The sequence below is a fragment of the Morone saxatilis genome, unplaced genomic scaffold (assembly GCF_004916995.1).
Source record: "Morone saxatilis isolate NCDOM2014 unplaced genomic scaffold, NCSU_SB_2.0 Contig17, whole genome shotgun sequence".
Taxonomy (NCBI): domain Eukaryota; kingdom Metazoa; phylum Chordata; class Actinopteri; family Moronidae; genus Morone; species Morone saxatilis.
Window position 1 is genome coordinate 28,915,007 of NW_023339729.1, and position 13,937 is coordinate 28,928,943.

General features: G+C 39.5%; 1 protein-coding gene across 1 annotated transcript in view; it reads right to left on the reverse strand.

The window, feature by feature from the left end:
• LOC118326408 overlaps positions 1 to 13,937 on the reverse strand; it is a 26,486-nt gene continuing 12,549 nt past the window's right edge. The window contains exons 8-36 of the mRNA XM_035659399.1: positions 13,321 to 13,424; positions 12,588 to 12,706; positions 12,325 to 12,480; positions 11,775 to 11,989; positions 11,516 to 11,601; positions 11,049 to 11,185; positions 10,810 to 10,935; positions 10,534 to 10,724; positions 10,349 to 10,437; positions 9,202 to 9,332; positions 8,950 to 9,077; positions 8,730 to 8,847; positions 8,132 to 8,350; positions 7,824 to 7,994; positions 6,794 to 6,943; positions 6,640 to 6,704; positions 6,386 to 6,515; positions 5,993 to 6,078; positions 5,769 to 5,898; positions 5,197 to 5,387; positions 4,922 to 5,012; positions 4,700 to 4,829; positions 4,403 to 4,593; positions 3,422 to 3,583; positions 3,200 to 3,336; positions 1,838 to 1,980; positions 1,638 to 1,732; positions 1,228 to 1,489; positions 1 to 524 (exon numbers count right to left, since the gene is read on the reverse strand). Of these exons, the coding sequence (XP_035515292.1) occupies positions 433 to 524; positions 1,228 to 1,489; positions 1,638 to 1,732; positions 1,838 to 1,980; positions 3,200 to 3,336; positions 3,422 to 3,583; positions 4,403 to 4,593; positions 4,700 to 4,829; positions 4,922 to 5,012; positions 5,197 to 5,387; positions 5,769 to 5,898; positions 5,993 to 6,078; positions 6,386 to 6,515; positions 6,640 to 6,704; positions 6,794 to 6,943; positions 7,824 to 7,994; positions 8,132 to 8,350; positions 8,730 to 8,847; positions 8,950 to 9,077; positions 9,202 to 9,332; positions 10,349 to 10,437; positions 10,534 to 10,724; positions 10,810 to 10,935; positions 11,049 to 11,185; positions 11,516 to 11,601; positions 11,775 to 11,989; positions 12,325 to 12,480; positions 12,588 to 12,706; positions 13,321 to 13,424 (4,045 nt within the window). The 3' untranslated portion in view covers positions 1 to 432. The remainder of the gene's footprint in view (positions 525 to 1,227; positions 1,490 to 1,637; positions 1,733 to 1,837; positions 1,981 to 3,199; positions 3,337 to 3,421; positions 3,584 to 4,402; positions 4,594 to 4,699; positions 4,830 to 4,921; positions 5,013 to 5,196; positions 5,388 to 5,768; positions 5,899 to 5,992; positions 6,079 to 6,385; positions 6,516 to 6,639; positions 6,705 to 6,793; positions 6,944 to 7,823; positions 7,995 to 8,131; positions 8,351 to 8,729; positions 8,848 to 8,949; positions 9,078 to 9,201; positions 9,333 to 10,348; positions 10,438 to 10,533; positions 10,725 to 10,809; positions 10,936 to 11,048; positions 11,186 to 11,515; positions 11,602 to 11,774; positions 11,990 to 12,324; positions 12,481 to 12,587; positions 12,707 to 13,320; positions 13,425 to 13,937) is intronic.

Below are 13,937 nucleotides of genomic sequence, written 5' to 3' on the forward strand. Positions count from 1 at the left end.
TGATTGTGCAGCTACATACAATGTGCATTTATTAGATTTTTTGTAATCTCATACAGCTCTGGGCATTTTCAGGGTGAGCCTGCTTAAAGAAAGTAAAGTCTCACAGTGGATACACATGATTACATCAACACAAATACAGTAGAAACTCTCACCCTTAATTATTCTGTTAACCCTTCATTTTAATAATTGTAACAAGTGGATAAGTAAAACAAGTAAATGTGAAAAGGCTTTAAAGGATCAATTAATAAAGAACACATTATTCACATCTACTACATTCTTATTGCACATTACATATATCATAACAGTTCAGCTTGTAGCAAATACAATTTTAAGTCACTTATGGTTTGAGGTAACTGTGGCTGTCAGCATCAGCTCTTTTACAGTATTTCCTTCAATCAGTGGATCAGTTATAATAATTACCTATGTGTTTCTTCATACAAGAATGTGCTGAGAAGCGACGAGTAGTGCGAGGAGAGCAAGGAAGGAGAAGCCAGCGTCTGCTCGGATGCGGCCGCCATTGTTACCTGAAACAAACACAGAACAAACTCACTTTAGAGATCAATAACACTGAATATATTCTTCACTAGATTTACAATTATATACAATATAATATATATATATATATATAATATGATTAAGTGTTAACTGAGATCAGCAGTTAGTGTCATTGTTGTTCCATAATATGAATATGAATATGATTCCTTTGTGTTGGCTTTGTGGCTGCCAGAAACTGACTTTGTATCCAGTTTTAAGCATTATTTTTGTGATACACTTTTAAGATATTGGTTGTTTTTTTAATAATATATTTTAACCAGATGAAGGATGTCTTGGATGTATCTTAATTCATCAGCAGCAGCTCGGATGGCAGGCCCTCCGGGACCTCCTTTGTCTGCTGAACAGCGCCGGAGAAACACCGATTTTTAAGGTGAAACTGGTTTTATTCAGTGTTTTTAGCGATATTAATCACCCGGTGTAAAATAAAGACTGAAGGAATCCTAACAGGGAGAAGCTGACTGCAAAGACAGCAAAGACAACCACTCCCACGATCCCACACCAATTCACACATCATCATCAAACTTTGGATGTATGAGAACCCCTAACGACAGAAATGACATATTATAACTTTAAATCTTATAACTACAGTGCAGCTGCCTAACCTTAGATATTCCATATTCACACACTCAACAGTAAATTGTTTCCTGAATATTTGACTTTTTCAGTACTCACCCGTGGTGGTAGAAGATCCTGATCCTGCTGTGGAGCTGCTGGATCCAGACCCAGCAGTAGTTGTCAATGATGAGGTTGTAGTAGCAGGAGAGTTGGTGGTGATGGGGTCCGCCCTGCCTCCCACGAGCCCCACTCCCAGCGTGTCAAGCTCTGACTGACGCTGCGAGCGGATCCAGCTCTGTACCAGCGTTTGGTTTTCATAGGACTTCAAATCCGGCAGGTTGGTGCCAAGAAGACCTTGAACTTCAGTGACAGACAGGTTCTAGGGAGAGCGGAGAAGATAAATTTTATTATTCTTGTGAAAATAAACACACGTATTTAAAGGAGAGGTTCACATTCTCTTCCTTCTGGCCATTAAACTATCTATAACATGCTTCCAATGTAATAGATGGGGGATTGAATTTACTGACCAGTAAGACGCTCTCATTCAGGCTGGTGAAGGTTGGCATATCCATGCTGATATTGGAGGCTGCCAAACTTTTGACATAGGCCAAAAGTGCACCCCCTGCAGGCCAGGAAAAGAATTAAAAGTGAGATCACTGTCAACTGTTGGCAGTTGACAATGAAGTTCTTCAGCATGCAGTATGGATGTGTGTGTGTGTGTGCCTACCAAGGTAAGGTTGAATGAGCTGGTAGATGGTAGGAGGAACAGTTTGAGAGCGTGTGCTTGTGGCAAAGGCTTGTACGGCGATGGTGAACAGTTCTTTCTTTTGCTCCGTGGTGCAGTTGGACAGGGTCAGTGCATCAGCGTTTCTGCAGGAGACACAAACACACCGAGTATGAGACGAGAAAAAGGCAGGAATAACCATGTGCACATGTAAAAAAAAAAAACCTCAGTGGGAAGAGGATACCAAGAAAATCAATAGAATACAATAATCAAGTACCCACACACTGTAATCAAGAGTTCCTTGAACCTTTTATTAAACTTTTAGTAACATCATAATGATTTAATCACATCCATGTGTGTCAGATCATCCCGATTACATTTAGCCTGCCTGAAGAAGACCTGCGATGGGTTGAAATGTTGTGTTTAAGGAAGCTCTGATTGTGGGTGATTTTCTATTGTATTCTCTAAGTAAAGTAAGTAAGTAAAAAGTTCACTCGAAAATCTTTATTGTTTTAATCTATAAAGGGGTCAATTTTATTATGATTCTGTCTTTTAATAAATTATGTACTACCCTTAAAATAAAATATTTGCTTTCTGGCAATTTGGTTCATATAAATATTTTTCCCAAAACTTGAAGTAGTAGGTTTTAGTATGAGCTTAATACAACTAACTTTAACTTTATTTACTACTATGCAACTTTTTTCTCTTTTAAGGTACACACTCTCCCTCTACTGTACACATTGTCCTGTGACTGTACAGCTGCCAAACTCCAAATTAGAAAAATGTGGATGAACTAACATGAATTGCCTTCAATTAGTACTTTGTACAAAAAAGCAAGGTTTTGGATACATACAGGCTGTCCTACACTCATAACATGACCTTAAGACAAACTTCAGGGCTGAAAAAAACTCCTCAACATATTTTCAGTTTTGTCAACATTTAAATTTACAGTAAATATTCTCCTAAAGATGAGGCAGTTAAGTGCTTGTTTTAGTAAAGATATAAATATGTTATCTAGCAATGAAATCAAATGTGATTTTGAGTAAGGGTGAGTGCAATAATGCATTAAAAATATTGCAATTTTCATAGAATTTCTTATTTTTTATTATACTGTCATTATTAACGCAAAATAAGCAAATTCTTAAAAATTGTATTTGCTAAATTGATATAAATGAAGGAATTAGCATTTAAATCGTTTTTTATTTGATTTAACCTCCACTTTGAAGCCTTCCAGGTATGAACAGCAGTTGAACTGTGAACTTGTTGTTTCACAAGCAACTACAACAAGCAAACTCAGCTTGGACTGAGATGTCATGATACTAGTGTAACAATCCTCCAAACACACATACGACCCTGACTTCTTACTTGAGGCTTTCTTGGGAAATGTTCTTCAAAACATCAACGTCCAGGGAGCACAGGTTGGTACCTCCGATGATGTTGAGCTCAGCACTGCCCAGTTTGTTGCCTTTCTTACTCAGATACTTAGAGATGATGGCCTTAGCCTGGACCATAGGAAACATTCATTGATGAGACAAGCGTATATGCACACATACACAACACACTTCACTTATTTACTTGTTTGCTCACCAGGCTCGGGTCCCACTCCCCGTTCGACGAGTCCATCAAAGAGGAGAGTGTGTCGACCTCAGTGATGACCCACATGTTGATGTCAACAATTGTGGCCACACGGGACGCCGGGCCTAAGACCTGAACCTGACTTTCTGGGATGGTAGAGCTGGCAGAATAAGCCTATAATTATGTGAGGAAAAATAAGGAGATGATTTGTTTAAAAGTTCTCTGTGTAGTTTTAACTTTAAACAGATACAGAAAATGAAAATGGAGAGAAAGTTGAGGGTTAGTGTTTGCACTGCAGGTGTTTTCTTAAACTGATTTTTACCCTGATTTGTTTATATAGATTTTTTAAATGTGATTTTGTTAATGTGTAACATCAGATTCCCAAAGGCCTTCTTTATGGTGCATTATTATGTGTTAATATGTATTATGTAGGTACTGTATTTATTCTATAGTCCAACTTTTTTAACTACCATACTTGTTCATCAAATGCAAACAGCAATAGGGAGTATACTGCTTAATCTTTCAACTTGATACGATATTACAGATATCACAGAGTCTGCCACGATACGAAGAGATATGAGGTGATATCATATTTGGCCATTAACACATCAATCAGTAACATTTATATCAAGTCACGAAAGGAACTAAAATATGATTTTTTAAATGTATTGCTGAAATTATTTAACCTCATAACAGCAGTGTTTGTTTATATTACCACAACAAGTAAAGATGACGATATAAATCAATGTTACTGATGTATTGTTACAACTCTACTCAGTGGTGGTAATGAAGGAGGGGCCAGATTTATCTTGCTGGGGATTTAACAAACAAACTCTTGGTCTAGGCCACAACTGTAACTGGCATCTCTCTGTAAAGCATGGTGGTCAACATTTGTTCTTCTGCTGTATCAATATAGTGATTAATCCAGCACCACTGCCAAAAAGCCTGAACTTTTATTGCTCGGTTTAAAAAGGTCTTTTCACTGCCACCTACCTCTTTCAGTTTGCTGAGAACAATGGTGAGGTATTCCTCCTCGTCCACCTTCTTGGTGATTGCATCCAAGTTGTCTTTGACAGTGGTGGCTCTGAGGCAGCAGTTGAACTGGGTTATGTCGTCATAGTTGAAGGGGAACGTCTCATCGCTGATGGTCACCTGGCTGATCATTCCTACGGTGCACTCGTTTTCTAAAACACAGTAAAAAAAACACAGTTAAAACAGTTAATTATAGATAATCATGGAGAAGAATCATAGAGAAGAAATGAGCAGAGCAGATAACAGAGGGAGACTCACCTATAGACCGCTTTGACTTATTCTTAATGGATTTTCTTATTTCTCTCTTCATCCTTCTCCTCATGTTTCTGCTCACTCTGTTGCTCTTAAGAACTGTCAGGAAGTATCTCAAAAAACGCTGCTTTGTTTTCTGCTCACAAGAAAAAAAAAACAGACATTCAACAAAAAAAAAAAACATCATCAACCTCAACCCAACGCCAGACGTATTCATGTGTGACTCACTTTGTCGAAGTTGTCATAGAAGGTTGAAGTCAGATACAGCGGTAACATCCCGAGGTCCCTCAGAGTCTGTTCATTCCACGTTGATGGAGTTCTGGTTATTGAAAACATAGTAAAAAAGAGTTTATCAAACTGAGATTGAAACAAAAAACCCATATTTTATGGAGGAAATTACTCCAAAGGCTGCTGGTACGAAATAAATCTGCTTTTACTGCAAGGACATGCATTAAAGAGGATTTGTATAACTGATAATTAATGTATTGCTGCTGTTGACGCACCCGTACGGTGTTTTTCCGCTCAGCAGCAGAGTTTCAACAGCGGCGGCCTGATTGGTGGTGAGGGATGGGCAGTTCTTGAGTTTTTCCAAGATGGACGGATCAGAGTTCTCGATGTAGGACGCATCCAGAGTGCAGCACATGTTTCCCAACACTGATATATTGTCCTCAGTCAAACTTGTGCTTGTTATACCCTTAGAAAGAAAGAAAGAAAGAAAGAAAGAGAGGACAGAAATTAATCTACAGATGAAGTACTAAACATCTAAAACAAAGTTTTGCTTTGACACCGTGCTGTACACACTGACATTTATCTTTAATATTAATAGAGTAATAATAGAGTATAGTATAGAGATGTATTTTAGGTCTCCATGTTAAATAAAAGATCAGATTGGAGCTCAAAAACTAGATGTCGAAACAGACTGTGAAAGTCAATCAAATAATCCCCACTTTACTTTTATTTGTATGTGGACATATATGAAGATTAAAAAATCATCAGTTTAGTTCAACAGGGTACTTGAATACAGAATTTAGCAAACATTTGAGAAGTTTTTATGAGTTTGCTGTTGGGGACTCACCAGGCAGGTCCTGGCATTAGCAAACAGAGCGGTCAGCTTGTAGCCGAGGGTGGAGGAGAAAATGGAGAAGTCTGCATCCGCCAGCTGTTCAAAATAGGACCTGCAGCTGGCCTGTGGCACCAGGGAGTAACTGTGGAGGGACAGAGAGACAGTAACTCATACAAACCGTTCTGACAGTTAAGTTTTTTAAACAAAAACATTTCATCAAATCATTCTAAACTCACTCATAGTACAGCAGCATATCAGGAGGATAGAGGTTGAAGCTGGTGGCCTCTGAGTCCACTTTAATGTAGTTGTACATGCATGTCAACTGTTGGTGAAAAGAGCAAAAACTGTTATCAATTCTGTATAAATATCCTTTTTTGTTCCACTAAGCCGCAGCATGCATCTCTTTAGCCCCTCTCGGGTGGCTCCTGTGGCTTATATGGAAATGAATAATGCTTTTTAACTTTTTCATTTATCATCATTGTATCGATTCTTACATTCTCTAATTGTATAAATGTGTGTCTAGGCCACATTAGGTATAACTTAAACATCTAGTTTCAACTGCAGTTTAGTGACTTTGTTAAGAAATGCAGTGATGACCTTCGCACACAAACACTCGGCCGCTCTCTCACCTGAGTCTCCACCAGTGTGACCTTGTCCCTGCCTTTCCTCCGGCAGGCTTTGATCAGCTTCTTGATCTGCACCTTACTAATGGTCCTCACTCCGGTACATGTGAACCCTTGCAGCACTGAGGATGACAAACTACACACACACACACATATACACTCTCTTTATCTTTTGTACGAATTGAAACCCACCTGCAGGACATTTTCTGAACGGGTATTTTGTGTAAAATTGCTTTATTGAAAACGTCTTCAAAACTCACTTGTTTGGACTTCCCAGAGTTTCGGTCGCAGTTTCCACTGCTATTACATTGAAGAACAACTCAACCTAAAAAGAAACACAAAGTGTGTAACGACATACTGTCAAGTAGGTGTGTTCAGAACAAAAGTGTGTGTTTCAGTGTTGCGTCCCCCTACCTGCTGCCGTTTCCATTTCTTCTTGTTGAGTCTGCTGATGAAGCTGAAGGTATTTGAGAAGCCCAACAGCAGAGGACGAGGGATCTCAGTGGCCAAATCATCTGGAACGTTCTCTATGATCGTCTCACTGCTGTTGCTCACGGATATGATCTGAGTGAGAAGGTGGGAATTACGTTAAAAGTCTGATCACACCTAGCATGTGTTTTACTCCTGCAACCACAACCAACAGTGATGTTGATGATGATCTCTATATCACTGCAGCACGTTGAGAGGTCAAACTGCTGGAGGAGATTTTCAGGGGGTGTTTTAAATTCTCCATCTTCACACAAATTAGACAAACAAGTTTTTGCGTGTGGTCTCAATCAGGCCCTCTGGCGTTTGTAGCATCAGTTAGCATTCAACTGGGACAAAACAAGTAATGTTTGGACTTTAAACATCACATGATAGTTGGTTCTAGGCATTCTGGTTCGGGGATCTCGCAAACAGCTGTAGTCTTTATCTTTTCACAAAAAAATGTTTTGAAGGTTACATTTACAATATATTGCTTTTTAATGCTATGTGATGAAGTTTTTTCTACAATGTGGACAGTTAAGCTCTAAATGTACTAACTAACTTCATAGGATATTTTCATACTTTGCCTTAATGTTAAAAGTGGAAGACTGAAGTGATCCATGTGCCCCAATGCTGTGACACAAATTACCTGTATGTCTTGGCAGGTTTTTCATTTTACAAATTCTCTCAAATCCATATTTGTTATTCAGGTTTTTACTTTAATGACCTAATATTGTAATTCTGTTTTTCCATATTGTAATTTTACCATTGTTTTTTTATATACTCTGTATATATGATATCTACTGTATGTCTAGTTTTGTTACGTTTTGTAAAGTTTCTCTCTTGTTTCTCTCTTAAATTAGATGTTGTATAAATTGGATTTTTTTCTGTTTTTGGACCATGTAAATAACATTCATTACACTCATTTACTTTAATTTATCATACAAGTCCTGTAACAGAAATAATACCTAAGTCATACCTGAGTAACAAAGGTCTGCTGGACGATCTGTGGAGCGGTCATCAAGTGTCCCAGAAATGATGGATTTTTGGATGCAGAAATCAGCTGAGAGCCGCTGATGCTGTTGAACGTTGTCGAGGGTATACCCACAACAAGAGAGCCCAGCTGGAACAACGACGACGCACTGTTGATCTGGTGGGATGGAAAAGAATAAAAGCAGCACACATGTGAGACAGCTCCATTCTGAATGCTGTGCTCACACAGCCATAGCATCTTAAATCAAATCAAAGTTCAATACAGTGACACACAGACTGACAGACAGCAGCTACCTGGAACAACCCTGAAGACATCAGAGACAGGACAATGGTCTTGGCCTGACCTTCGTTCCAGCCCAAAACACTGCTGAGGATGCTGAGGGAAGAAAATAGGTCCTGAGGCTTTATCATCGCGATCTGACCAGTGGACATGCCGGTGCTTTCGTTGCCAAGGGCAGAAATGGCCGTGGCATCAATGCTGTCACCAAGGTTACCCGCCAAAGCTGCAGAAATCTGCAGAACATGACAAGTTCAGAGGAAAAAGTGAATAATTTGTCGGTTGCAATTATATTTTTGCATAACATAGAGGAATATTTGTGTACAAAGGCTTCTTGAGGCAATGTAATCTCTTATTCAACGTCCATTTCTGTACCCCTACCATTCAGACCTGACAATTATGTACCCAGAGGTACCAAAACATTTAGTTTCAACACTGAGGAGGTTCACTACGAGGGTGTAACATGCTGAAATTCATGCTATCCAGACTAACCAGGAAAAGTCTACCAAGACACGATCCCTCATTGGGTTCCCACCAGTGATCACTCTATAAATAAAATGTATTATTATTGTTATTTAAATTGTTCTGTTCTGTTTTTGCATGTGTTTTTATTACCTGTGGGTCCAGGTCTGTGCAGAGAGTGGTCAGGTTGTGCAGAACTATTATACTTTCTTCTGAAGTTAGCTGGCTGAATGCTGGACCAGGAACGACACACCGACACAACAGAGGAAGACTGCACATAGACAAAAGAATCGGTTTACACATTAATAGTATAGTATTGTTCATATGTGTATTTGTGTGCTTGTGGCTGAAGGGTAAAACAGCAATGACTCACAGTAGGGGGTTAAAGTTGCTGTCCTGTAGATAAACAAGCTCTGTGTAGTAGTTGGTGAGGTTGGGAGGTAAGGCGGAGTGGTTGAGGAGGGCAATGTTCAGAGGGTTCACTGTGAACACCTGGATATCCTACAGAGAGGAGAGAGGGGGTATAAACACTGTAGTCAAAGATTTGACTATTTATTTCTCAATTTCAATCCCAGTAAACAAAGCTGAGCTGTTTTTTTAAGATTTCCTACATTGGGTTCAGTACCTGTGCAGATCCTAATGACTGGAATTCCTCCAGAGTCAGGAAAGGCATGAAAGGGCCGATGTACTCAGCAAACCAGGCTGTAGAGTTTAGTTCTGGGTCCTTGTTATTGTAACACCTTGGCAAAGTTGGTACTACAACAAATTACAAATATGAACATGGAAGATGTTACTGAGGGAAGCCAGAGGGTGAAAGGATGAAAGAAAGACAGGGGAACAAATCATAACAGAGAGCTGAGAGCTGAAAAGCTAATGAAAACGTCTTATTTGGGGTAACTATTATATACATAAAGCTGTTCATGTGACACTGTTATTATGTTTAAAATGTAACATAATGCTATCAGCTCCTTTAAAGGGACTTCATTGTGTGTGAAAAAAGAAATAGAACATTTCTCTAAGTTGAAATCAATAAATTAACAAAATACACGTGTTAAATTAAACACACTCAGAATTGGTTGATACAGCCCTCTGGTATTACTAGAAGTGCTACTGTTAGCTAATATTTGTTAACTTTAGATAGATATTGCAGTTGTGATTGACATTGTTGAGTCTGTTTGCTCATTTTATTACCTTTTTCTATGCGTGCTACAGTTACACTTTGTTTGAGCATTTTTCCCACGCTTGTCACAGATACGATACACTGACTTGCTTTAAAGATCAGTGCAAAGTAGCTAGAGCCTGCTTGAAATGTCGCTAGATGATGCATATTCGTGACATCATCACGCAACTAATTATATACTTGACTCTCGCTTTGTCATTAGCTATAGTCATTTTTTAAGTTACTATCATCATTATGTGTCTGAATCTAGTCCTGATTTCAAAAACCGTTTATGGAGGTTGTCGTATAGACTGACAATAAACTCTATTGTAAACAATATTACAATTTAAATATTCAAGAAACAAATGAGTTCCTCAACAAACAATGGGGATCGTGGTTGGTCGCCAGGTAAGCACATTCACAGCTCATTCAAGTTTCTATCTGGCTGCTGATTGGAATACTGGCGAGAGAAGAGTTAAGGTCTGCCCAAAACCTTGCTAGATTTGTCACTAAAGGGTTCCTAAAAGTTGTCAAATCTAGAAAGAACTTTGCTTAGTTGTAAACGCTGTTAAAGACTACACTACTGTAGGTCTGTGTTGTTCTGAGGACTGACCTGAGGTGAGATAGGCTTTGATGGTGTTGAACACATCTTGCAATGTAAAGTCTGCAGCAGTGTAGTTGTATTCACCAAGAACTGAAACGCTGTAAAACAAAATGAAACCAAAACACGATTTGAAAAACACCCAAAAATGACACGATATACAAAAAACACCTATAAGCTGTGACAACCATACATACAGCTTTTGGAAGGCCAGGCAGGAGGTGGTGTTTGTGCTATTGGGGCTGATCAGACTCTTAGTGAGGAAGACCAAGTAGTTCTGGAGGCGTTGGTCAAACCAAGCGTTGACCTCTGACCTCTTAGAGCTGCTGAGAGCCATGGGCCAGACGCAAGGCAGTGTGGGCCGCCGCACCGCAGCCGGGAGAGACTCCTGTAGTGAATATGCACAGTAAAGTTATTATATCGTGAATATGTATTTGCCTTTTTATTTATGTGTTTGTGTGTGTGGGACATACAGTCTCCAGGAACAACGGTGTCTGCATGTAGTTGTCGTAGATCACACAGAGCTTTGCATCGTTGTCGACAACATCAGGGCGACGGAGAAAATCCCCAAGAGCTGATGGAGGCATGGAGTTCACCAGCTAGAAGAACAACCAACATTAAATAAGTCATCTTTACATCCGTCAACTCGAGTTCTAAAAACTAACCCTCCTTAACTTTCTTTGAATCCTCTGTTTTACTTTCGGACACAAACCTGATGCGTCCTGTTGACAGGCATGAGGGACAGGAAGGTGGTCAGGTTGGGGAACTGGAATCCCACGAATGAGCGCTCCAAGAAACTGTAGAAACTTTGGTTGTAGTTGTCACCGTAGCACTGGAGAGGTATTGGTCCTAGAGTGAGGGAGAGCGAAAGAAATCGACTGTCAAAACTTGGCTCTGCAGAGTCAAAATTAAGGCTGTAGATCTGGTTTCAAACATTATATAATTTCCCTGCTGTAAACCACCATCAAGTGTTTAAAAAAAGAGATTACTGAACATTTTATGAACCATAATATGTACCCAAAAAAGCCTCAGCTTAATTTGTATTCTTTCAAAGTAAAGAAACACAGAGCACCACTGTATATCAGAGGGATATAAATGGTACTTTAGAGTATGTGTTTGTAACGTGTTACCACCCAAAACTATTTACTTACTATTTGCATTTTAGTGTGTTTTCCTTACCTTTGAGAGTCTGAATGATGTGATTGTAGATTTCTTGCTGTGTAACTTCACTGAGCGAGGAGATTGTTGAATTCAGTCCTTCGACTCTGAAATAAAAAAATAAGGAAATAAAAAATTTTTGTGTCTGCTGTCTGGCTACATTCATTGACATTTGATATTTGTCTAGAATCACATACAGGCAACTTTAGAGATGAGGTACAAAAACAACAAGATTCCAGTAAAATAATCATTAACTCGGTCCTCTTCGCTCTACACTTACCCCTGCTGCTTGGTACTGCAGTTTCTTCCCGCCAGTATGTTGAAGAACGGTGCGACATGGCTCGGTGACAGGTTGACCAGCAGGGGGGAGAGTCGGTTGTGGAGCCACAGCAACACAACTGAATCCCCTACTGAGTGATCTGAGAGGTTTGCACGATCGAACACAACTTGCAACATGGCTGACCTCACCGCAGGCGGGAACATGTTTTCATGACCCTGCATAAAGAGAGAAAAGGACAAAATAAGGAAAAGCAAGCATACAGAGAAAGTTTTAAACTTAAGAATTATATCTTTCTGCAGAGCAACACGATGTTTTATAAATAGGATTTAGTTAGGTGTTGCCAGTTTAACTGCACCTTCTTCTATATTTCTGTGAGTGTAACTTGACCAAAGTGTAACATTTTGTTTTGTTGATGATATGAGGCTTTTCCCATGTCATTCAATATATTCTACCTTAGAGAAGTTCATGTTATTTACGCTGACTAAAATATTGCTTCCTGATAACAATCAAGGACAAGATATTATTTGAAAATCTGTGTTTTCACACTCACCAGGATAGCAGTTGAGTAATCATCAAAGAAGGCAGGGAGGAGTTGGTCGGGGATGTGTTTAGTCACCATGGTAACCTGGGCAGGATCGGTGAGCTGGCCAGGTGTGGCGGACACCTCTGCCAGCTGTCTGACTGTCAGCTGTGGTAGGGCTTCCATCTGCGTGTTCACACAGACAAATAAATGTACGACATAGACAAAACCACACCAAAACAAGCAAATAAACAAAAACATAATGAGAGGAAACACAAGGCAACAGGAAGTACCGCTGAAAACTTAGGATAGAGCGTCCGCAGGTCTTGGAAGGACGCGAGGGCTGAGAAACCTCCCAAGTTCTTCTGCAGCCATTCTCCACTGTTGTTAATGTTTAAGCTGCAGCTGACGTCTGAATCACAAAAAAACACACAAATTTAACTTTACTGTATGCTTTATGTATGCAACCCGTACAAGAAACCCTATTTTCTAAGAATGATAGTTCTGTTGATATCTAACATCACAGCAATGATGCTATGGTTTATGAGTCACATCAGTATTTATATTTTAGCCACATTAATGGTGCTGCTATACAGTATGTCCAGAGTAAAATGTCTTAACAACTATTTGGTGGAATTCTGTGAAACATATTCACTGTGCCCAGATTATGCGTCTTTGATGACCTTTGGAAAGACCTTTTGTTTACAGGCTCAATTTATTATTATAATCTTTATTTATTTATTTTTCGGGGGGATAAGATCTCCAGCTAAAAATTGTCTGCATCTTAGACCACTAGGACATACCTAAATAAAAATACAATGCTAACAGAAATCCTCATTCAGCTAATTATAAAGCATCTATATAACCTGATGTGTTGCTTGTGTTCTCTTGCTTCTTTGTAGCTAGTAAATCATTTAACAAATGGTTACATGTATGACAAAAGGAGCAGTGTGAAAAAAATTTACTGGAATAATATAACGTTATATATATATAACACTACATCTTTATGGAAATCTGAGGACCTACCTGCAGTGGTGTTGCGCGTCAGATAAACCTTGATGAAGTGTGTGTAGACTGTCATCTGCCTCTGGAGCGTCATGTGTGGCTGGAGACTGCCCAAAATCTGCAAACTGAGTTAAGAAATAAGATTGGGCGTCATTGAGAATCAAAGAATCAGATCTGCAGGGGTCCGCTCCTCAACCAGAGTCAAACCGTCTGGAAGCTTCTCTCTCCACAAGCTCACGTGAGGTGCTGGATGAAGTCTGGGATCTTTCTAAGCAACAAGGTAGGATCAGCAACAGTCCTCACTTTACTGTGCTCTCCTGACCAGAACTTGTCACTGGATACATTTTTTTTTCTCTTGTAGACTCTGGACCCCAAAAATCCTGTTCTGGTCGATGGTTGCTTGGACGCCTATCGAGAAACTCGATTGGACCAAATTGAGTGTGCCCAGTCTAAATCGATCCCCTGCTTTTATCCAGCTGTGCGTTCAACAGCCGGCCTCTCGTCCATTCCTGCAAGCAGTTGTCCCCTGACTTCCTTCATGTTCACCACAAAACAGGGACTTGAACTGGCAGCGACCTACCAGGACAGTAAGCATCACAATTTACTGTCATCTTCTATTCATTTCTTCTGAGACTTAA